Source organism: Pecten maximus, chromosome 8 (genome assembly GCF_902652985.1).
Source record: "Pecten maximus chromosome 8, xPecMax1.1, whole genome shotgun sequence".
Classification (NCBI taxonomy): Eukaryota; Metazoa; Mollusca; class Bivalvia; order Pectinida; family Pectinidae; genus Pecten; species Pecten maximus.
In genome coordinates, this window is record NC_047022.1 from 44822006 (window position 1) to 44848803 (window position 26798).

The 26798-nt window shown below is 37.6% G+C and overlaps 1 protein-coding gene across 3 annotated transcripts; it reads left to right on the plus strand.

Annotated features, from left to right (window-relative positions):
• Positions 1-1288: 1288 nt before the first annotated feature.
• LOC117333646 (protein ABHD15-like) lies at positions 1289-21022 on the plus strand. 3 transcript variants are annotated; one of them, XM_033893048.1, is made up of 2 exons: positions 1289-1398; positions 19280-21022. In XM_033893048.1, exon 2 carries the CDS (start codon positions 19676-19678, stop codon positions 20831-20833), a length of 1158 nt encoding a protein of 385 aa, XP_033748939.1. In that variant the 5' UTR covers positions 1289-1398; positions 19280-19675; the 3' UTR covers positions 20834-21022. The 3 variants fall into 3 exon arrangements, with proteins under 3 accessions (XP_033748939.1, XP_033748942.1, XP_033748940.1); XM_033893051.1 differs by having other exon boundaries at positions 1380-1394; XM_033893049.1 differs by lacking the exon at positions 1289-1398 and adding an exon at positions 4474-4997.
• Positions 21023-26798: the final 5776 nt, after the last annotated feature.

Genomic DNA, 26798 nt, shown 5'->3' on the forward strand with positions numbered 1-26798 from the left:
ACAAATAAACCTGGTTAATGTTCTACCATATAAACCTGGTCAATGTTCTAACATATAAACCTGGTCAATGTTCTACCATATAAACATGTTTAATGTTCTACCAAATAAACCTGGTCAAAGTTCTACAAAATATACCTGTTTAATGTTCTACCAAATAAACCTGGTCAAAGTTCTACTAAAAAAACCTGTTTAATGTTCTGCCAAATAAACCTGGTCAATGTTATACTAAATAAACCAGGTCAATGTTCTACCAAACAGACATGGTCAATGTTATAGTAAATAAACCTGTTTAATGTTCTACCAAATAAACCTGGTCAACACTATACAAAAACTGGTCAATGGTCTAACATATAAACCTGGTCAAAGTTCTACCAAATAAACCTGGTTAATGTTCTACCATATAAACCTGGTCAATGTTCTACCATATAAACCTGGTTAATGTTCTACCATATAAACCTGGTCAATGTTCTACCATATAAACATGGTCAATGTTCTACCATATAAACCTGGTCTGTGGTCTACCATATAAACCTGGTCAATGTTCAAACAAATAAACCTGGTTAATGTTCTACCAAATAAACCTGGTCAATGTTCTACCAAATAAACCTGGTCAATGTATTATGAGGGGTGTCGTTTTCACCATATTTTAATCCAGCCCCTAAGCGTCTCTATAATTGCCGCTATGTTCAGATCGTTGTCCATTTAATATTCAAACAAAGATTTAAAGAGTTATAAAAAAGCTACCTCATTTGTAATGTCTTGTAGGCCAAGACCGAATCGTTCAATTATAACTGTTGGAGGAAGCCGAACTTCTCGGAGTAACGTGGGTAATAGTTTGGTACCCTGTATACCGTGACTCCATGGGCATGGGAGTCAGTTACACTCCCTCGCACTAACCAGGCTAGGGGACGTACCTTATACCGTGACTCCATGGGAGTCAGTAACACTTCCTCGCACTAACCAGGCTAGGGGACGTATACTCCCTGACTCAACAGTTCTATAATAGTTCTACTCCATTTATCAATACACCCGATAACCCTAAGGAACTTCTGTGTATACCAAGTCCTCAATATGTTTTTTTTTTTTTATTAATGTGCTCATTCGTCATTACTGCCTTGGCGATTAGGCTTTGTCACCCGTCAATAGACACTCATTGGACTAATTGTCTGCTGTCGGCGCCTTTGTTGTAGCCAGGTAAGTTGTACAGGTATTTATTTTGTGTATTACGTCAGTACCAGGTATACCCATTAAACGTGACACCTCCATGATCTATACTTGATATGTATCTGGCGTTTGTCTGTAGCCGCGTCACAGTCGGGTTCCGTGTACCTCGGCCACAGCTGATCGGCACTACACCTAGACGTATGTCAGTCACAGCCAGGGAAATCTAATTAGTAGGTGAGTTATGTCCTCTCGCTACTGATAATAGTCACTAGCTTTTTCAACCTTTTATGATATAATACATTGAAATTGTCTGTCTATATATTTTTTGTTAAGTAAATGAACTATACATATTGTACTCAATAGATCCACATTCTTTAGCATTGGTTGTTATCATTAGCCAGTCACACTGGACAGACGGACGACTACAGGGGACGTCCTTGATTAATTGTGAGGAAACGTTTACCTTCTGTGCATAGATTAAAGGATATTAAATAAATTCCTTCTATAATAATTCAGTCCTAATAGTGAATAATTTATCTGTTCATAAAGCAATCAATTCATCAGTTCATAAAAGCAATCAATTCATCAGTTTGTACCGCCATGAAATCAACACTGAGAACGAGATAGCACGAGGCTCCTTACCAACATTTAAAGCCAGAAAACGTGAAACATACATGTAGGTTTCAACATGGATAACGAGATATAACGAGACTATGATATTTACGTTGGTTGCGAGATACCTCGAGACTTACATCGTACAAGATAAAAAGATACCAAAATACTCTGATCGTTGGTTTCGAGATAACACGAGACTAAGATTCTCTGTACATTAGTTTCGACATAAGACGAGACTTGGGTACTAACATCGGTACGAAATAACACGAGTCTCGTACTTACATCCGTTACGAGATATCACGAGTCTCGTACTTACATCCGTTACGAGATATCACGAGTCTCGTACTTACATCCGTTACGAGATATCACGAGTCTCGTACTTACATCTGTTACGAGATATCACGAGTCTCATACTTACATCCGTTACGAGATATCACGAGTCTCGTACTTACATCCGTTACGAGATATCACGAGTCTCGTACTTACCTCTGTTACGAGAAAACACGAGTCTCGTACTTACATCTGTTACGAGATATCACGAGTCTCGTACTTACATCCGTTACGAGATATCTAGAGTCTCGTACTTAAATCCGTTAAGAGATAACACGAGTCTCGTACTTACATCTGTTACGAGATAACACGAGTCTCGTACTTACATCCGTTACGAGATATCACGAGTTTCGTACTTACATCTGTTACGAGGTATCACGAGTCTCGTACTTACCCCCGTTACGAGATATCACGAGTCTCGTACTTACATCTGTTACGAGATATCACGAGTCTCGTACTTACATCCGTTACGAGAAAACACGAGTCTCGTACTTACATCCGTTACGAGATATCACGAGTCTCGTACTTACCCCCGTTACGAGATATCACGAGTCTCGTACTTACATCTGTTACGAGATATCACGAGTCTCGTACTTGCATCCGTTAAGAGATAACACGAGTCTCGTACTTACATCCGTTACGAGATATCACGAGTTTCGTACTTACATCCGTTACGAGATATCACGAGTCTCGTACTTACCCCCGTTACGAGATATCACGAGTCTCGTACTTACATCCGTTACGAGATATCACGAGTCTCGTACTTACCCCCGTTACGAGATATCACGAGTCTCGTACTTACATCTGTTACGAGATATCACGAGTCTCGTACTTACATCCGTTACGAGATAACACGAGTCTCGTACTTACATCTGTTCCGAGATATCACGAGTCTCGTACTTACCCCCGTTACGAGATATCACGAGTCTCGTACTTGCATCCGTTAAGAGATAACACGAGTCTCGTACTTACATCCGTTACGAGATATCACGAGTTTCGTACTTACATCCGTTACGAGATATCACGAGTCTCGTACTTACCCCCGTTACGAGATATCACGAGTCTCGTACTTACATTCGTTACGAGATATCACGAGTCTCGTACTTACCCCCGTTACGAGATATCACGAGTCTCGTACTTACATCTGTTACGAGATATCACGAGTCTCGTACTTGCATCCGTTAAGAGATAACACGAGTCTCGTACTTACCCCCGTTACGAGATATCACGAGTCTCGTACTTGCATCCGTTACGAGATATCACGAGTCTCGTACTTACATCCTGTTACGAGATATCACGAGTCTCGTACTTACATCCGTTACGAGATATCACGAGTCTCGTACTTACATCTGTTACGAGATATCACGAGTCTCGTACTTACATCTGTTACGAGATATCACGAGTCTCGTACTTACATCTGTTACGAGATATCACGAGTCTCGTACTTACATCTGTTACGAGATATCACGAGTCTCGTACTTACATCTATTACGAGATATCACGAGTCTCGTACTTACATCTGTTACGAGATATCACGAGTCTCGTACTTACATCCGTTACGAGATAACACGAGTCTCGTACTTACATCCGTTACGAGATATCACGAGTCTCGTACTTACATCTGTTACGAGATATCACGAGTCTCGTACTTACATCTGTTACGAGATATCACGAGTCTCGTACTACTAGAAGCTGTGGTCGATATGTGACAGAGCTTACACATTTAGATGTCGACAACTCGACGTGTTCCAAATGTCGGCATTATTAATTTCATAATTGTGCACCTGTAAGTATCTATAGAAACTGTCGTTTTTTTAATAAACTAGAAATTGATCATTGGGGAGCGATTTATATTTTGTGAAAATAGCACTAGCTGTGATTTATAGTCCGAGAAGATTCCGTACTATCGAGAATTATACTTAACTCCAAGCAGCCATACTCTAGTGCCAATTTAAATTCCTTTTCTATTAAAATGTTGGTTGGTTTGAGTTTTTTGTTACGGTATCGGTGACTTACACGACAGTTTATTATTAATTAAGGATGTGTTGCACTGTAATGTGTATATTACAGGATGTTGTTTAATTACCTTCGTACCTGGATTCATACCGAATGTTATCGTAATAAAAACCCGTTTTATTAATGTATACGTAATTAGGTATCGGCGCATGTTGTCATTTAAAGTTGGTAGAGATTATTGAATATTATACCATTTCTCTGTACGGTATGTCGTCACCAGTATAAAACATCAGCCGCGGGTCAGTGTCTCCTAGGCCTACACATCACCTGACCGGAAGGGCACCAGGCATAATTGGCGAAATGATTTGCTCACAAAAGCTGTGATGTGTCACAGATTATTACTGTATTGAAACTGTCTATTTCAAATCAGCATAACAACGCCTTATAAACTACCGACACTGAAACTCGATCTCTCGACATCTCCTACCAACTGGGGCGTGAGTAAGACCTCGAGGTTCTGAGGGAGCAGACATGTACTGGGGGCAGGATTGTATCGGGAGTAATGGAAACAACCAACTTATCACGTTTTGTCATCAGATGTCAGATGCTAGCCACTTTTTACAATTATTCGTTTTCCCGGGGGTTATGTTAACTGACGGTAGACCAACCACAGTTTACTCAAGCATATTAACTCAATCATCTGAAGTCATAAACGTATATTATTCCGCCAACAATTACGTCTGTGACGTCACGACTGACCTTATTACAGCCGATTGATACTTGTGATTAGCCCGCGGATGGGAATTGGAAGTAGTGCGGTAATCGACCGTACACCTGTGTGAGGTGTTAGCCGCTTGTGTATCGCGTGCTGATAGTATACAATTTACCTACATATAGGTTTGTAGGACGTGATACACAGTCCGCTGCTAAAGGTAAGCTAAACTATTTCTTACAAAAATATAAAAGGAAGAACAATTGACAGCATTTCTTTAAGTTATTCCATGTTACTAGGTTGTTTTATATTAACCGGTACTGATGATTGGTTTTTTTTCTGCTTTTTATGATTATATTATCAAACTGTATTATATAAATTTTTCACAAATTTTCACATAGAAACACAAAATACAAGGAAGGCAATTTTATAACTCGTGCCCTGACCGGGCTTCGAACTTACGATCTACGGTATCTAATCGCCCAGGCAGAAACACCCACAGCTCACACCTACACCAACAATTCACGTTTGTCAATGACACAGTGATGAATGACCCGATAATTTGACATAATCTGACAAATTGATGATTAATACAAACAAACATGCAAATTGTACAAAACATTGTAGTTAAAATGATACATTATAGTTGATATAATGCATTTGTAGTTATAACATCGTCATTGTCCCTCGTTATAACATCGTCATCTTCCTTCGTTATAACATCGTCATTGTCCCTCGTTATAACATCGTCATTGGCCCATCGTTATAACATCGTCATTGTCCCTCGTTATAACATCGTCATTTTTCCTCATTATAACATCGTAATTATCCCTCGTTATAACATCGTCATTGTTCCTCGTTCTAACATCGTCATTGTCCCTCGTTATAACATCGTCATTGTTCCTCATTATAACATCGTAATTATCCCTCGTTATAACATCGTCATTGTTCCTCGTTCTAACATCGTCATTGTCCCTCGTTATAACATCGTCATTGTTCCTCGTTATAACATCGTCATTGTTCCTCGTTCTAACATCGTCATTGTTCCTCGTTCTAACATCGTCATTGTCCCTCGTTATAACATCGTCATTGTTCCTCGTTATAACATCGTCATTGTTCCTCATTATAACATCGTCATTGTTCCTCGTTATAACATCGTCATTGTTCCTCGTTCTAACATCGTCATTGTCCCTCGTTATAACATCGTCATTGTTCCTCATTATAACATCGTAATTATCCCTCGTTATAACATCGTCATTGTTCCTCGTTCTAACATCGTCATTGTCCCTCGTTATAACATCGTCATTGTTCCTCGTTATAACATCGTCATTGTTCCTCGTTCTAACATCGTCATTGTTCCTCGTTCTAACATCATCATTGTTCCTCGTTATAACATCGTCATTGTTCCTCATTATAACATCGTCATTGTTCCTCGTTATAACATCGTCATTGTCCCTCGTTATAACATCGTCATTGTTCCTCGTTATAACATCGTCATTGTTCCTCGTTATAACATCGTCATTGTTCCTCGTTATAACATCGTCATTGTTCCTCGTTATAACATCGTCATTGTTCCTCATTATAACATCGTCTTTGTCCCTCGTTATAACATCGTCATTTTCCCTCGTTATAACATCGTCATTTTCCCTCGTTATAACATCGTCATTGTTCCTCGTTATAACATCGTCATTGTTCCTCGTTATAACATCGTCATTGTTCCTTGTTATAACATCGTCATTGTTCCTCGTTATAACATCGTCATTGTTCCTCGTTATAACATCGTCATTGTTCCTCGTTATAACATCGTCATTGTTCCTTGTTATAACATCGTCATTGTCCCTCGTTATAACATCGTCATTGTCCCTCGTTATAACATCGTCATTGTTCCTTGTTATAACATCGTCATTGTCCCTCGTTATAACATCGTCATTGTCCCTCGTTATAACATCGTCATTGTTCCTCGTTATAACATCGTCATTGTTCCTCGTTATAACATCGTCATTGTTCCTCATTATAACATCGTCATTGTTCCTCGTTATAACATCGTCATTGTTCCTCGTTATAACATCGTCATTGTTCCTCGTTCTAACATCGTCATTGTTCCTCGTTATAACATCGTCATTGTTCCTCGTTATAACATCGTCATTGTTCCTCGTTATAACATCGTCATTGTTCCTCGTTATAACATCGTCATTGTCCCTCGTTATAACATCGTCATTGTCCCTCGTTATAACATCGTCATTGTCCCTCGTTATAAGTGATAACATCGTCATTGTCCCTCGTTATAACATCGTCATTGTTCCTCGTTCTAACATCGTCATTGTTCCTCGTTATAACATCGTCATTGTTCCTCGTTATAACATCGTCAGTGTCCCTCGTTATAACATCGTCATTGTTCCTCGTTCTAACATCGTCATTGTTCCTCGTTCTAACATCGTCATTGTTCCTCGTTATAACATCGTCATTGTTCCTCGTTATAACATCGTCATTGTTCCTCGTTATAACATCGTCATTGTCCCTCGTTATAACATCGTCATTGTCCCTCGTTATAACATCGTCATTGTCCCTCGTTATAAGTGATAACATCGTCATTGTCCCTCGTTATAACATCGTCATTGTTCCTCGTTCTAACATCGTCATTGTTCCTCGTTATAACATCGTCATTGTTCCTCATTATAACATCGTCATTGTCCCTCGTTATAACATCGTCAGTGTCCCTCGTTATAACATCGTCATTGTTCCTCGTTCTAACATCGTCATTGTTCCTCGTTCTAACATCGTCATTGTTCCTCGTTATAACATCGTCATTGTTCCTCGTTATAACATCGTCATTGTTCCTCGTTATAACATCGTCATTGTCCCTCGTTATAACATCGTCATTGTCCCTCGTTATAACATCGTCATTGTCCCTCGTTATAAGTGATAACATCGTCATTGTCCTTCGTTATAACATCGTCATTGTCCCTCGTTATAAGTGATAACATCGTCATTGTCCTTCGTTATAACATCGTCATTGTCCCTCGTTATAACATCGTCATTGTCCTTCGTTATAACATCGTCATTGTCCCTCGTTATAAGTGATAACATCGTCATTGTCCCTCGTTATAACATCGTCATCGTCCCTCGTTATAACATCGTCATTGTCCCTCGTTATAACATCGTCATTGTCCCTCGTTATAAGTGATAACATCGTCATTGTTCCCATTTATAACATCGTCATTGTCCCTCGTTATAACATCGTCATTGTACCTCGTTATAACATCGTCATTGTTCCTCGTTATAACATCGTCATTGTACCTCGTTATAACATCGTCATTGTTCCTCATTATAACATCGTAATTATCCCTCGTTATAACATCGTCATTGTTCCTCGTTCTAACATCGTCATTGTCCCTCGTTATAACATCGTCATTGTTCCTCGTTATAACATCGTCATTGTTCCTCGTTCTAACATCGTCATTGTTCCTCGTTCTAACATCATCATTGTTCCTCGTTATAACATCGTCATTGTTCCTCATTATAACATCGTCATTGTTCCTCGTTATAACATCGTCATTGTCCCTCGTTATAACATCGTCATTGTTCCTCGTTATAACATCGTCATTGTTCCTCGTTATAACATCGTCATTGTTCCTCGTTATAACATCGTCATTGTTCCTCGTTATAACATCGTCATTGTTCCTCATTATAACATCGTCATTGTCCCTCGTTATAACATCGTCATTTTCCCTCGTTATAACATCGTCATTGTCCCTCGTTATAACATCGTCATTGTTCCTCGTTATAACATCGTCATTGTTCCTCGTTATAACATCGTCATTGTTCCTCGTTATAACATCGTCATTGTTCCTCGTTATAACATCGTCATTGTTCCTCGTTCTAACATCGTCATTGTTCCTCGTTATAACATCGTCATTGTTCCTCGTTATAACATCGTCATTGTTCCTCGTTATAACATCGTCATTGTTCCTCGTTATAACATCGTCATTGTCCCTCGTTATAACATCGTCATTGTCCCTCGTTATAACATCGTCATTGTCCCTCGTTATAAGTGATAACATCGTCATTGTCCCTCGTTATAACATCGTCATTGTTCCTCGTTCTAACATCGTCATTGTTCCTCGTTATAACATCGTCATTGTTCCTCGTTATAACATCGTCAGTGTCCCTCGTTATAACATCGTCATTGTTCCTCGTTCTAACATCGTCATTGTTCCTCGTTCTAACATCGTCATTGTTCCTCGTTATAACATCGTCATTGTTCCTCGTTATAACATCGTCATTGTTCCTCGTTATAACATCGTCATTGTCCCTCGTTATAACATCGTCATTGTCCCTCGTTATAACATCGTCATTGTCCCTCGTTATAAGTGATAACATCGTCATTGTCCCTCGTTATAACATCGTCATTGTTCCTCGTTCTAACATCGTCATTGTTCCTCGTTATAACATCGTCATTGTTCCTCATTATAACATCGTCATTGTCCCTCGTTATAACATCGTCAGTGTCCCTCGTTATAACATCGTCATTGTTCCTCGTTCTAACATCGTCATTGTTCCTCGTTCTAACATCGTCATTGTTCCTCGTTATAACATCGTCATTGTTCCTCGTTATAACATCGTCATTGTTCCTCGTTATAACATCGTCATTGTCCCTCGTTATAACATCGTCATTGTCCCTCGTTATAACATCGTCATTGTCCCTCGTTATAAGTGATAACATCGTCATTGTCCTTCGTTATAACATCGTCATTGTCCCTCGTTATAAGTGATAACATCGTCATTGTCCTTCGTTATAACATCGTCATTGTCCCTCGTTATAACATCGTCATTGTCCTTCGTTATAACATCGTCATTGTCCCTCGTTATAAGTGATAACATCGTCATTGTCCCTCGTTATAACATCGTCATCGTCCCTCGTTATAACATCGTCATTGTCCCTCGTTATAACATCGTCATTGTCCCTCGTTATAAGTGATAACATCGTCATTGTTCCCATTTATAACATCGTCATTGTCCCTCGTTATAACATCGTCATTGTACCTCGTTATAACATCGTCATTGTTCCTCGTTATAACATCGTCATTGTACCTCGTTATAACATCGTCATTGTTCCTCATTATAACATCGTAATTATCCCTCGTTATAACATCGTCATTGTTCCTCGTTCTAACATCGTCATTGTCCCTCGTTATAACATCGTCATTGTTCCTCGTTATAACATCGTCATTGTTCCTCGTTCTAACATCGTCATTGTTCCTCGTTCTAACATCATCATTGTTCCTCGTTATAACATCGTCATTGTTCCTCATTATAACATCGTCATTGTTCCTCGTTATAACATCGTCATTGTCCCTCGTTATAACATCGTCATTGTTCCTCGTTATAACATCGTCATTGTTCCTCGTTATAACATCGTCATTGTTCCTCGTTATAACATCGTCATTGTTCCTCGTTATAACATCGTCATTGTTCCTCATTATAACATCGTCATTGTCCCTCGTTATAACATCGTCATTTTCCCTCGTTATAACATCGTCATTGTCCCTCGTTATAACATCGTCATTGTTCCTCGTTATAACATCGTCATTGTTCCTCATTATAACATCGTCATTGTTCCTCGTTATAACATCGTCATTGTTCCTCGTTATAACATCGTCATTGTTCCTCGTTCTAACATCGTCATTGTTCCTCGTTATAACATCGTCATTGTTCCTCGTTATAACATCGTCATTGTTCCTCGTTATAACATCGTCATTGTTCCTCGTTATAACATCGTCATTGTCCCTCGTTATAACATCGTCATTGTCCCTCGTTATAACATCGTCATTGTCCCTCGTTATAAGTGATAACATCGTCATTGTCCCTCGTTATAACATCGTCATTGTTCCTCGTTCTAACATCGTCATTGTTCCTCGTTATAACATCGTCATTGTTCCTCGTTATAACATCGTCAGTGTCCCTCGTTATAACATCGTCATTGTTCCTCGTTCTAACATCGTCATTGTTCCTCGTTCTAACATCGTCATTGTTCCTCGTTATAACATCGTCATTGTTCCTCGTTATAACATCGTCATTGTTCCTCGTTATAACATCGTCATTGTCCCTCGTTATAACATCGTCATTGTCCCTCGTTATAACATCGTCATTGTCCCTCGTTATAAGTGATAACATCGTCATTGTCCCTCGTTATAACATCGTCATTGTTCCTCGTTCTAACATCGTCATTGTTCCTCGTTATAACATCGTCATTGTTCCTCATTATAACATCGTCATTGTCCCTCGTTATAACATCGTCAGTGTCCCTCGTTATAACATCGTCATTGTTCCTCGTTCTAACATCGTCATTGTTCCTCGTTCTAACATCGTCATTGTTCCTCGTTATAACATCGTCATTGTTCCTCGTTATAACATCGTCATTGTTCCTCGTTATAACATCGTCATTGTCCCTCGTTATAACATCGTCATTGTCCCTCGTTATAACATCGTCATTGTCCCTCGTTATAAGTGATAACATCGTCATTGTCCTTCGTTATAACATCGTCATTGTCCCTCGTTATAAGTGATAACATCGTCATTGTCCTTCGTTATAACATCGTCATTGTCCCTCGTTATAACATCGTCATTGTCCTTCGTTATAACATCGTCATTGTCCCTCGTTATAAGTGATAACATCGTCATTGTCCCTCGTTATAACATCGTCATTGTCCCTCGTTATAACATCGTCATTGTCCCTCGTTATAACATCGTCATTGTCCCTCGTTATAAGTGATAACATCGTCATTGTTCCCATTTATAACATCGTCATTGTCCCTCGTTATAACATCGTCATTGTACCTCGTTATAACATCGTCATTGTTCCTCGTTATAACATCGTCATTGTACCTCGTTATAACATCGTCATCTTCCCTCGTTATAACATCGTCATTGTCCCTCGTTATAACATCGTCATTGTTACTTATTATAACATCGTCATTGTCCCTCGTTATAACTTATAAAATCGTCACAGTTCCTCGTTATAACATCGTCATTGTTCCTCGTTAAAAACATCGTCATCTTCCCTCGTTATAACATCGTCATTGTCCCTCGTTAAAAACATCGTCATTGTTACTTATTATAACATCGTCATTGTCCCTCGTTATAACATCGTCATTGTCCCTCGTTATAACATCGTCATTGTCCCTCGTTATAAGTGATAACATCGTCATTGTCCTTCGTTATAACATCGTCATTGTCCCTCGTTATAACATCGTCATTGTTCCTCGTTATAACATCGTCATTGTCCCTCGTTATAACATCGTCATTGTTCCTCGTTATAACATCGTCATTTTCCCTCGTTATAACATCGTCATTGTTCCTCGTTATAACATCGTCATCTTCCTTCGTTATAACATCGTCATTGTTCCTCGTTATAACATCGTCATTGTCCCTCGTTATAACATCGTCATTGTTACTTATTATAACATCGTCATTGTCCCTCGTTATAACTTATAAAATCGTCACAGTTCCTCGTTATAACATCGTCATTGTTCCTCGTTAAAAACATCGTCATCTTCCCTCGTTATAACATCGTCATTGTCCCTCGTTAAAAACATCGTCATTGTTACTTATTATAACATCGTCATTGTCCCTCGTTATAACATCGTCATTGTCCCTCGTTATAACATCGTCATTGTCCCTCGTTATAAGTGATAACATCGTCATTGTCCTTCGTTATAACATCGTCATTGTCCCTCGTTATAACATCGTCATTGTTCCTCGTTATAACATCGTCATTGTCCCTCGTTATAACATCGTCATTGTTCCTCGTTATAACATCGTCATTTTCCCTCGTTATAACATCGTCATTGTTCCTCGTTATAACATCGTCATCTTCCTTCGTTATAACATCGTCATTGTTCCTCGTTATAACATCGTCATTGTCCCTCGTTATAACATCGTCATTGTCCCTCGTTATAACATCGTCATTGTCCTTCGTTATAACATCGTCATTGTCCCTCGTTATAACATCGTCATTGTCCCTCGTTATAACATCGTCATTGTCCCTCGTTATAACATCGTCATAGTTCCTCGTTATAACATCATCATTGTCCCTCGTTATAACATCGTCATTGTCCCTCGTTATAACATCGTCATTGTCCCTCGTTATAACATCGTCATTGTTCCTCGTTATAACATCGTCATTGTTCCTCATTATAACATCGTAATTATCCCTCGTTATAACATCGTCATTGTTCCTCGTTATAACATCATCATTGTCCCTCGTTATAACATCGTCATTGTCCCTCGTTATAACATCGTCATTGTCCCTCGTTATAACATCGTCATTGTTCCTTATCATAACATCGTCATTGTTCCTCGTTATAACATCATCATTGTTCCTCGTTATAACATCGTCATTGTCCCTCGTTATAACATCGTCATTGTTCCTCGTTATAACATCGTCATCTTCCCTCGTTATAACATCGTCATTAATCCTCGTTATAACATCATCATTGTTCCTCGTTATAACATCGTCATTTTCCCTCGTTATAACATCATCATTGTTCCTCGTTATAACATCGTCATTGTTCCTCGTTATAACATCGTCATTGTCCCTCGTTATAACATCGTCATTGTCCTTCGTTATAACATCGTCATTTTCCCTCGTTATAACATCGTCATTGTCCCTCGTTATAACATCGTCATTGTCCCTCGTTATAACATCGTCATTAATCCTCGTTATAACATCGTCATTGTCCCTCGTTATAACATCGTCATTGGCCCATCGTTATAACATCGTCATTGTTCCTCGTTATAACATCGTCATTGTCCCTCGTTATAACATCGTCATTGTCCCTCGTTATAACATCGTCATTGGCCCATCGTTATAACATCGTCATTGTTCCTCGTTATAACATCGTCATTGTTCCTCGTTATAACATCATCATTGTTCCTCGTTATAACATCGTCATTTTCCCTCGTTATAACATCATCATTGTTCCTCGTTATAACATCGTCATCTTCCTTCGTTATAACATCGTCATTGTTCCTCGTTATAACATCATCATTGTTCCTCATTATAACATCGTAATTATCCCTCGTTATAACATCGTCATTGTTCCTCGTTATAACATCGTCATTGTCCCTCGTTATAACATCGTCATTGTTCCTCATTATAACATCGTAATTATCCCTCGTTATAACATCGTCATTGTCCCTCGTTATAACATCGTCATTGTCCCTCGTTATAACATCGTCATTGTCCCTCGTTATAACATCGTCATTGTTCCTCGTTATAACATCGTCATTGTTCCTCGTTATAACATCGTCATTGTCCCTCGTTATAACATCGTCATTGTTCCTCATTATAACATCGTCATTGTCCCTCGTTATAGCATCGTCATTGTTTCTCGTTATAACATCGTCATTGTCCCTCGTTATAACATCGTCATTAATCCTCGTTATAACATCGTCATTGTCCCTTGTTATAAGTGTTCACATCGTCATTGTCCCTCGTTATAACATCGTCATTGTTCCTCGTTATAACATCATCATTGTTCCTCGTTATAACATCGTCATTTTCCCTCGTTATAACATCATCATTGTTCCTCGTTATAACATCGTCATCTTCCTTCGTTATAACATCGTCATTGTTCCTCGTTATAACATCATCATTGTCCCTCGTTATAACATCGTCATTGTCCCTCGTTATAACATCGTCATTGTCCCTCGTTATAACATCGTCATTGTTCCTTATCATAACATCGTCATTGTTCCTCGTTATAACATCATCATTGTTCCTCGTTATAACATCGTCATTTTCCCTCGTTATAACATCGTCATTGTTCCTCGTTATAACATCATCATTGTCCCTCGTTATAACATCGTCATTGTTCCTCGTTATAACATCATCATTGTTCCTCGTTATAACATCATCATTGTCCCTCGTTATAACATCGTCATTGTCCCTCGTTATAACATCGTCATTGTCCCTCGTTATAACATCGTAATTATCCCTCGTTATAACATCGTCATTGTTCCTCGTTATAACATCGTCATTGTCCCTCGTTATAACATCGTCATTGTTCCTCGTTATAACATCGTCATTGTTCCTCGTTATAACATCGTCATTGTCCCTCGTTATAACATCGTCATTGTCCCTCGTTATAACATCGTCATTGTCCCTCGTTATAACATCGTCATTGTCCCTCGTTATAACATCGTCATTAATCCTCGTTATAACATCGTCATTTTCCCTCGTTATAACATCGTCATTGTCCCTTGTTATAAGTGTTAACATCGTCATTGTCCCTCGTTATAACATCGTCATTGTCCCTCGTTATAACATCGTCATTGGCCCATCGTTATAACATCGTCATTGTTCCTTATCATAACATCGTCATTAATCCTCGTTATAACATCGTCATTGTCCCTTGTTATAAGTGTTAACATCGTCATTTTCCCTCGTTATAACATCGTCATTGTTCCTCGTTATAACATCGTCATCTTCCCTCGTTATAACATCGTCATTAATCCTCGTTATAACATCATCATTGTTCCTCGTTATAACATCGTCATTTTCCCTCGTTATAACATCATCATTGTTCCTCGTTATAACATCGTCATTGTTCCTCGTTATAACATCGTCATTGTCCCTCGTTATAACATCGTCATTGTCCTTCGTTATAACATCGTCATTTTCCCTCGTTATAACATCGTCATTGTCCCTCGTTATAACATCGTCATTGTCCCTCGTTATAACATCGTCATTAATCCTCGTTATAACATCGTCATTGTCCCTTGTTATAACATCATCATTGTTCCTCGTTATAACATCGTCATTGTCCCTCGTTATAACATCGTCATTGTCCCTCGTTATAACATCGTCATTGGCCCATCGTTATAACATCGTCATTGTTCCTCGTTATAACATCGTCATTGTTCCTCGTTATAACATCATCATTGTTCCTCGTTATAACATCGTCATTTTCCCTCGTTATAACATCATCATTGTTCCTCGTTATAACATCGTCATCTTCCTTCGTTATAACATCGTCATTGTTCCTCGTTATAACATCATCATTGTCCCTCTTTATAACATCGTAATTATCCCTCGTTATAACATCGTCATTGTCCCTCGTTATAACATCGTCATTGTCCCTCGTTATAACATCGTCATTGTTCCTCGTTATAACATCGTCATTGTCCCTCGTTATAACATCGTCATTGTCCCTCGTTATAACATCGTAATTATCCCTCGTTATAACATCGTCATTGTCCCTTGTTATAAGTGTTAACATCGTCATTGTCCCTCGTTATAACATCGTCATTGTTCCTCGTTATAACATCATCATTGTTCCTCGTTATAACATCGTCATTTTCCCTCGTTATAACATCATCATTGTTCCTCGTTATAACATCGTCATCTTCCTTCGTTATAACATCGTCATTGTTCCTCGTTATAACATCGTCATTGTTCCTCGTTATAACATCGTCATTGTCCCTCGTTATAACATCGTCATTGTCCCTCGTTATAACATCGTCATTGTCCCTCGTTATAACATCGTCATTGTCCCTCGTTATAACATCGTCATTGTTCCTCGTTATAACATCGTCATTGTTCCTCATTATAACATCGTAATTATCCCTCGTTATAACATCGTCATTGTTCCTCGTTATAACATCATCATTGTCCCTCGTTATAACATCGTCATTGTCCCTCGTTATAACATCGTCATTGTCCCTCGTTGTAACATCGTCATTGTTCCTTATCATAACATCGTCATTGTTCCTCGTTATAACATCATCATTGTTCCTCGTTATAACATCGTCATTGTCCCTCGTTATAACATCGTCATTGTTCCTCGTTATAACATCGTCATTGTCCCTCATTATAACATCGTAATTATCCCTCGTTATAACATCGTCATTGTCCCTCGTTATAACATCGTGATTGTTCCTCGTTATAACATCGTCATTGTTCCTCGTTATAACATCATCATTGTTCCTCGTTATAACATCGTCATTGTTCCTCGTTATAACATCGTCATTGTCCCTCGTTATAACATCGTCATTGTCCCTCGTTATAACATCGTAATTATCCCTCGTTATAACATCGTCATTGTCCCTCGTTATAACATCGTCATTGTCCCTCGTTATAACATCGTCATTGTTCCTCGTTATAACATCGTCATTGTCCCTCGTTATAACATCGTCATTGTCCCTCGTTATAACATCGTAATTATCCCTCGTTATAACATCGTCATTGTTCCTCGTTATAACATCGTCATTGTCCCTCGTTATAACATCGTCATTGTTCCTCGTTATAACATCATCATTGTTCCTCGTTATAACATCGTCATTGTTCCTCGTTATAACATCGTCATTGTTCCTCGTTATAACATCGTCATTGTTCCTCGTTATAACATCGTCATTGTTCCTCGTTATAACATCGTCATTGTCCCTCGTTATAACATCGTCATTGTCCCTCGTTATAACATCATCATTGTTCCTCGTTATAACATCGTCATTGTTTCTCGTTATAACATCGTCATTGTTTCTCGTTATAACATCGTCATTGTTTCTCGTTATAACATCGTCATTGTTCCTCGTTATAACATCGTAATTATTCCTCGTTATAACATCGTCATTTTCCCTCGTTATAACATCGTCATTGTTCCTCGTTATAACATCGTCATCTTCCTTCGTTATAACATCGTCATTGTTCCTCGTTATAACATCATCATTGTCCCTCTTTATAACATCGTAATTGTCCCTCGTTATAACATCGTAATTGTTCCTCGTCATTATTTTCCTTTCTGTTTTTATATTTACCTTCATCTGATAGGAAATAGTCATTTGTACTCAGTACACTCGGTTTCACAAGTTTAGGTTTATCCGATGACGACCTGTTATATTGAACTCACACTAGATCTTAGTACGATCCAATTGGGTTGATCTGACCTGATGATAGCGCAGTAAATGGAAACGAGGCCGGCGTTCATTGATAAAATAATCTATATTTCGGTCGTACATAAACAATAGTTATAAAACATAAAATTCCTACCGTCCCCGGCCCTGCAGGTACAGCGTTCAAATCCCCTCTGTCAGATCACAGAATCTTTGTACCTTTTACAATATAACTTGTCTTTTGTAGCATTGACAACAAAACTCGGTCAGGTCACATAATTTCTGTAGCTATGGCAGCACAACTTGCTTATGACTCAGTCAGATCACAGTATCTTTTGTAACTATGACAACATAACTTAAACCTATGATATCGTCGATTGATTTTGTTATATAACTCATACCACTCGTAGTACGGCTATTATATTGTCCGTTGGTACATGTATTTATTTAAAACATTGCTAACAAACTTTACAGGATGAATTCACTATTGACAAACTTTGAAGGATGAATTCCCTATTGACAAACTTTGAAGGATGAATTCACTATTGACAAACTTTGAAGGATGAATTCCCTATTGACAAACTTTGAAGGATGAATTCACTATTGACAAACTTTGAAGGATGAATTCACTTTTGACAATCATTGAAGGATGAATTCACTATTGACAAACTGTGAAGGATGAATTCACTATTGACAAATTTTGAAGGATAAATTCACTATTGACAAACTTTGAAGGATGAATTCACTTTTGACAAATTTTGAAGGATGAATTCACTATTGACAAACAGAAGGATGAATTCACTATTGACAACTTTGAAGGATGAATTCACTTTTGACAATCATTGAAGGATGAATTCACTATTGACAAACTGTGAAGGATGAATTCACTATTGACCAACTTTGAAGGATAAATTCACTATTGACAAACTTTGAAGGATGAATTCACTTTTGACAAACTTTGAAGGATAAATTCACTATTGACAATCATTGAAGGATGAATTCACTATTGACAAACTTTGAAGGATGAATTCACTATTGACAGTCATTGAAGGATGTATTCACTATTGAAATGACAATTCAGGACGGGATAAAATCATGTTTTGAGGAAATCAGTTTAAATATTTGTCACCAGCTTTATGTAGAATTGTCAGAGTAACCTGAACCGCTACGAGGACAGGTGGATTATTGTCTGACTAATGGTACCAGAGTTGTTTACTTTGGCGACTTATTATCCGTAACGAGGAACGTGATGTGTATTAATTCCGGTGACGAGCACAAACAAGCTACGTAATATGTCAGTAGTCCAGGTGTGTAACATAAACCTGTATTTGTAGGGTTTATTCAGATTACGAGTTTTCAAATGAAAATGCAATGATTTAGCAAAGTAGCATTACCAATGGTCGTATAATAGCCACAAAGGGCTCGTTAAAATTCGGTAACACAAACTTAACAATTTAGAAATACGATATTTTGTGAAATGTAAGGGCCTTTCTCAGCATGTGGTGAAGGGTCACAAGCTGGAGATTGGCTAGCTAAGGTGGTGACACTCTAAACGTGAAGGACAAATTTGTATGCAGAGTGATATATTTTCCATCGTTGTTTGTTTTCCAGGTAGGACGAGTCCCGACGATAAAGCGACTTCTGTAATCAGCGGTGGTGACGATACGCTTGACTGGAGACATCACTATAGATAGCTGTCATCACTCCGATCAGCGGACATTTACAGTGTCGCCGAGCAAGGGATGACACAGGAACTCTTCAATATTATGTAACTATCGACAGAGTCATCAACGTCAACATCCATCAGACGCTTGATTGGTCACACTTGGTGTTTATTTGAAAACAAACGCCCTTTTGACATTGGTGATCAAGCATGCCATTGTTTTATTACCGATATTTCCTTTGGATGAGGCAGTGATGTCAACAATAACTGAGCGCTGTAGAACCACGGCATGTGGGAGAGCATCTGGTTAAGATTTATCATAAAGTGTAGTCTGAGCAGGAAACATGGACAGTATGGTTCTTATACCGATAATGGTGCCACTTCCGGTTGCGCTGACGGTGGTATGTACTTCCGTTTTAGCTGTCATGCTGTATGTACGCTCACTATTCTCTTCCATCGATACGCTACCTAAGTTGTTCTACAAGGAATCTACTCTCAACACACACCTCCTCAACAAATCCTCCATAATGAGGCGACCCTTTCGACCCAGCTACTGGCTGAAGAATCGTCACGTGCAGACAATCCTAGGCTGTGTACGGCCTCAGTGTATTGTCCACTACGAACGGGAGTATCTCCAGCTCTCAGACAAAGGAGTTGTCGCCCTGGACTGGGTCATCGGTACAAATTACGTCATAAGACGAAACAGTCCGATTTGTATTGTGTTCCCGTCACTTACTGGTGACGCTAACTCGGTCTCAGATCTGTGTGGATGTTCTGCGCGTAAAGGATTCAGAACTGTTGTTTTCAACAGCCGTGGACATGGCAACAGTTTCCTAACAACAACAAAACTCCAGAGTTTTGGAGATCCTCTTGACGTTAGACAGACAGTGTTGTATATCCATCAGAAACACCCACGTACCCAAATCGTAGCTATGGCTATGGGATCAGGGTCTACAGTGTTGTTCTCCTACCTCGGGGAGTACGGGTCTTCTACACGACTTAAAGCCGCCGCCTTCGTATCACCGGTGTATGACGTCACACAGTCACTTATTCGTGGAATATCCAAGTTTTATGAATTTTTCCTGTTATCGAAATTAAAATTGATGTTGTTTACACATGCACACGCGTTATCAGAAGTTGTGGACATTGGCAGAGCTATGTTGTCCTGGAATATGTCTACCTTTCAGAAGTATGTCTATTGCCGTGGTAACGAGTCACATGACCAGTTTCTGGAGAGGAATGATCCGATGCGTGACGTGGACGATATCTCAGTTCCTGTCCTCTGTGTGAGTAGCACTGACGATCCTGTCTGTAAACACAGGGACACACCATTCGACATCTTTCAGTTTTATCCAAATATGTTGCTAGTGGCAACAGAACATGGCGGCCATTGTGGTTTCCTAGAAAGCATACATAGACCTGCGTGGACCGATAAATTATCGGTGGACTACCTTGCGTCTGTGTTGGAGTTTTCATCTAAGGGTTATGAACATTCAGGTTAACTTCCAATTAATGTTCGTATCAAACGTTAAGTATAATATTGCTTGTTTTAAATGTGTTAGAAGTATTCGGTATATGCGACGTGTGTGTGACGTAATGTGTCACGTGAACCATCAGAAAATGAACTTTATCATAAACTGTGATACGTTCTTGTTAGTTTTGTCAGAACGAAATAAAACACCTTGGTTATATGAAGCTGTTATCACTGAACATGCTAAACATTTAACCAATTAGAAACTTCTCGTCTACATTCTATCGTCAAACAAAATTTTGCTATTTAAAATCAACATTAAAATTAATTAAATCTAACTATGAACATGGATACGTGACATGTATTGGATATAGGTTACGAGATGGTTGACAAGTCTTGTGTTAACTGATTTAAACCCATTTTATAGTCAAATAACAACTTATGAGTAATTTTACTTTTTTTTCTAGAACTGCTCATTTCATGTCAGTTTATAACAATTGAATTTGGATGCGAAATTCGATGTTCGATGGCTGACACGATGATAGTAATGGCATGTTGGGTTACGCTTTGTAAGAATAATAAGTAATACATTGAAACCGGCCTCACTATATATGAACTAACATATCAATCAATTTAATAGGCATTTTTTCACAGCTTGAGAGCAATAAGGCGTCATTGTTTATATTTGATTGAATGGTGAAATTATCATAACCGAGGTCAGCAAACTAAAGATTCGTGTGTATGACGCAATGACCGAATTATGGATTGGTGATTTACGTATCCGGTATAATGACTTCCGAACAGGTATGTTCCCCAGAGACCTAGTGACCTATATACCGACACCTGACAGACAAGGTGTGTATGGTGTAACGAGGAAGGTGGAAGTTGTGATGATCACAAACATAACATCAGGTGTCAAACTTTTACAATATCCGTGGTACGTGATTCGTGATGTCACGTGGTACCTACACGTAACAATATCCTGACACCATATCTTAAATCGTTAATTTCTTTTTCTTTAGAATCGCCTTTTTGACATTTATAATTTCTCTTTAATTCAAATGACAGAAGAGATAAGCTGGAGCTGATAATGTCCGCCAAAGGTAACTTGTAATTACAGGTAGATGTTAACTTGTAATTACAGGTAGATGTTAACTTGTAATTACAGGTAGATGTTAACTTGTACTGACAGGTAGATGTTAACTTGTACTTACAGGTAGATGTTAACTTGTACTTACAGGTAGATGTTAACTTGTAATTACAGGTAGATGTTAACTTGTACTTACAGGTAGATGTTAACTAGTAATTACAGGTAGATGTTAACTTGTACCTACAGGTAGATGTTAACTTGTACTAACAGGTAGATGTTAACTTGTAATTACAGGTAGATGTTAACTTGTACTGACAGGTAGATGTTAACTTGTACTGACAGGTAGATGTTAACTTGTAATTACAGGTAGATGTTAACTTGTAATTACAGGTAGATGTTAACTTGTACTTACAGGTAGATGTTAACTTGTACTTACAGGTAGATGTTAACTTGTACTTACAGGTAGATGTTAACTTGTAATTACAGGTAGATGTTAACTTGTACTTACAGGTAGATGTTAACTTGTAATTACAGGTAGATGTTAACTTGTACTTACAGGTAGATGTTAACTTGTACTTACAGGTAGATGTTAACTTGTACTTACAGGTAGATGTTAACTTGTAATTACAGGTAGATGTTAACTTGTACTTACAGGTAGATATTAACTTGTACCTACAGGTAGATGTTAACTTGTACTTACAGGTAGATGTTAACTTGTACTTACAGGTAGACGTTAACTTGTACTTACATGTAGATGTTAACTTGTACCTACAGGTAGATGTTAACTTGTAATTACAGGTAGATGTTAACTTGTAATTACAGGTAGATGTTAACTTGTAATTACAGGTAGATGTTAACTTGTACTTACAGGTAGATGTTAACTTGTACTTACAGGTAGATGTTAACTTGTACTTACAGGTAGATGTTAACTTGTACCTACAGGTAGATGTTAACTTGTACTGACAGGTGGATGTTAACTTGTACTTACAGGTAGATGTTAACTTGTAATTACAGGTAGATGTTAACTTGTACTTACAGGTAGATGTTAACTTGTAATTACAGGTAGATGTTAACTTGTCATTATAGGTAGATGTTAACTTGTACTTACAGGTAGATGTTAATTTGTACTTACAGGTAGATGTTAACTTGTACTTACAGGTAGATGTTAACTTGTACTTACAGGTAGATGTTAACTTGTACTTACAGGTAGATGTTAACGTGTAATTACAGGTAGATGTTAACTTGTACTTACAGGTAGATGTTAACTTGTACCTACAGGTAGATGTTAACTTGTAATTACAGGTAGATGTTAACTTGTAATTACAGGTAGATGTTAACTTGTACTTACAGGTAGATGTTAATTTGTACTTACAGGTAGATGTTAACTTGTACTGACAGGTAGATGTTAACTTGTACTGACAGGTAGATGTTAACTTGTACTTACAGGTAGATGTTAACTTGTACTGACAGGTAGATGTTAACTTGTAATTACAGGCAGATGTTAACTTGTACTGACAGGTAGATGTTAACTTGTAATTACAGGTAGATGTTAACTTGTACTTACAGGTAGATGTTAACTTGTAATTACAGGTAGATGTTAACTTGTACTGACAGGTAGATGTTAACTTGTACTTACAGGTAGATGTTAACTTGTACTTACAGGTAGATGTTAACTTGTACCTACAGGTAGATGTTAACTTGTACTAACAGGTAGATGTTAACTTGTAATTACAGGTAGATGTTAACTTGTACTTACAGGTAGATGTTAACTTGTAATTACAGGTAGATGTTAACTTGTACTGACAGGTAGATGTTAACTTGTACTTACAGGTAGATGTTAACTTGTAATTACAGGTAGATGTTAACTTGTACTTACAGGTAGATGTTAACTTGTAATTACAGGTAGATGTTAACTTGTACTGACAGGTAGATGTTAACTTGTACTTACAGGTAGATGTTAACTAGTACTTACAGGTAGATGTTAACTTGTACTTACAGGTAGATGTTAACTTGTACTGACAGGTAGATGTTAACTTGTAATTACAGGTAGATGTTAACTTGTACGTACAGGTAGATGTTAACTTGTACTTACAGGTAGATGTTAACTTGTAATTACAGGTAGATGTTAACTTGTAATTACAGGTAGATGTTAACTTGTACTTACAGGTAGATGTTAACTTGTAATTACAGGTAGATGTTAACTTGTACTTACAGGTAGATGTTAACTTGTAATTACAGGTAGATGTTAACTTGTACTTACAGGTAGATGTTAACTTGTACTTACAGGTAGATGTTAAATTGTACTTACAGGTAGATATTAACTTGTACCTACAGGTAGATGTTAACTTGTACTTACAGGTAGACGTTAACTTGTACTTACAGGTAGATGTTAACTTGTACCTACAGGTAGATGTTAACTTGTAATTACAGGTAGATGTTAACTTGTAATTACAGGTAGATGTTAACTTGTAATTACAGGTAGATGTTAACTTGTACTTACAGGTAGATGTTAACTTGTACTTACAGGTAGATGTTAACTTGTACTTACAGGTAGATGTTAACTTGTAATTACAGGTAGATGTTAACTTGTAATTATAGGTAGATGTTAACTTGTACTTACAGGTAGATGTTAATTTGTACTTACAGGTAGATGTTAACTTGTACTTACAGGTAGATGTTAACTTGTACTTACAGGTAGATGTTAACTTGTACTTACAGGTAGATGTTAACATGTAATTACAGGTAGATGTTAACTTGTACTTACAGGTAGATGTTAACTTGTACCTACAGGTAGATGTTAACTTGTTATTACAGGTAGATGTTAACTTGTAATTACAGGTAGATGTTAACTTGTACTTACAGGTAGATGTTAATTTGTACTAACAGGTAGATGTTAACTTGTACTGACAGGTAGATGTTAACTTGTACTTACAGGTAGATGTTAACTTGTACCTACAGGTAGATGTTAACTTGTACTTACAGGTAGATGTTAACTTGTACTTACAGGTAGATGTTAACTTGTACTTACAGGTAGATGTTAACTTGTAATTACAGGTAGATGTTAACTTGTACTTACAGGTAGATGTTAACTTGTAATTACAGGTAGATGTTAACTTGTACTTACAGGTAGATGTTAACTTGTACTTACAGGTAGATGTTAACTTGTACTTACAGGTAGATGTTAACTTGTACTTACAGGTAGATATTAACTTGTACCTACAAGTAGATGTTAACTTGTACTTACAGGTAGATGTTAACTTGTACTTACAGGTAGACGTTTACTTGTACTTACAGGTAGATGTTAACTTGTACCTACAGGTAGATGTTAACTTGTAATTACAGGTAGATGTTAACTTGTAATTACAGGTAGATGTTAACTTGTAATTACAGGTAGATGTTAACTTGTACTTACAGGTAGATGTTAACTTGTACTTACAGGTAGATGTTAACTTGTACTTACAGGTAGATGTTAACTTGTAATTACAGGTAGATGTTAACTTGTAATTATAGGTAGATGTTAACTTGTACTTACAGGTAGATGTTAATTTGTACTTACAGGTAGATGTTAACTTGTACTTACAGGTAGATGTTAACTTGTACTTACAGGTAGATGTTAACTTGTACTTACAGGTAGATGTTAACGTGTAATTACAGGTAGATGTTAACTTGTAATTACAGGTAGATGTTAACTTGTACTTACAGGTAGATGTTAACTTGTACTTACAGGTAGATGTTAACTTGTACTTACAGGTAGATGTTAACTTGTACTTACAGGTAGATGTTAACTTGTACTGACAGGTAGATGTTAACTTGTACTTACAGGTAGATGTTAACTTGTACTAACAGGTAGATGTTAACTTGTAATTACAGGTAGATGTTAACTTGTACTTACAGGTAGATGTTAACTTGTAATTACAGGTAGATGTTAACTTATACATACAGGGTAGATGTTAACATGTACTAACAGGTAGATGTTAATTTGTAATTACAGGTAGATGTTAACTTGTACTTATAGGTAGATGTTAACTTGTACTTACAGGTAGATGTTTACTTGTACCTACAGGTAGATGTTAACTTGTAATTAAGTAATTAAAGGTAGATGTTAACGTGTACTGACAGATAGATGTTAACTTGTAATTACAGGTAGATGTTAACTTGTACCTACAGGTAGATGTTAACTTGTAATTACAGCTAGATGTTAACTTGTAATCACGGGTAGATGTTAACTTATACTTACAGGTAGATGTTAACTTATACTTACAGGTAGATGTTAACTTGTAATTACAGGTAGATGTTAACTTGTACTTACAGGTAGATGTTAACTTGTACTTACAGGTAGATGTTAACTTGTAATTACAGGTAGATGTTAACTTGTACTTACAGGTAGATGTTAACTTGTACTTACAGGTAGATGTTAACTTGTACTTACAGGTAGATGTTAACTTGTACTTACAGGTAGATGTTAACTTGTACTGACAGGTAGATGTTAACTTGTAATTACAGGTAGATGTTAACTTGTACTGACAGGTAGATGTTAACTTGTAATTACAGGTAGATGTTAACTTGTACTTACAGGTAGATGTTAACTTGTAATTACAGGTAGATGTTAACTTGTACTGACAGGTAGATGTTAACTTGTACTTACAGGTAGATGTTAACTTGTACTTACAGGTAGATGTTAACTTGTAATTACAGGTAGATGTTAACTTGTACTGACAGGTAGATGTTAACTTGTACTTACAGGTAGATGTTAACTTGTACTTACAGGTAGATGTTAACTTGTACTTACAGGTAGATGTTAACTTGTACTTACAGGTAGATGTTAACTTGTACCTACAGGTAGATGTTAACTTGTACTTACAGGTAGATGTTAACTTGTACCTACAGGTAGATGTTAACTTGTACT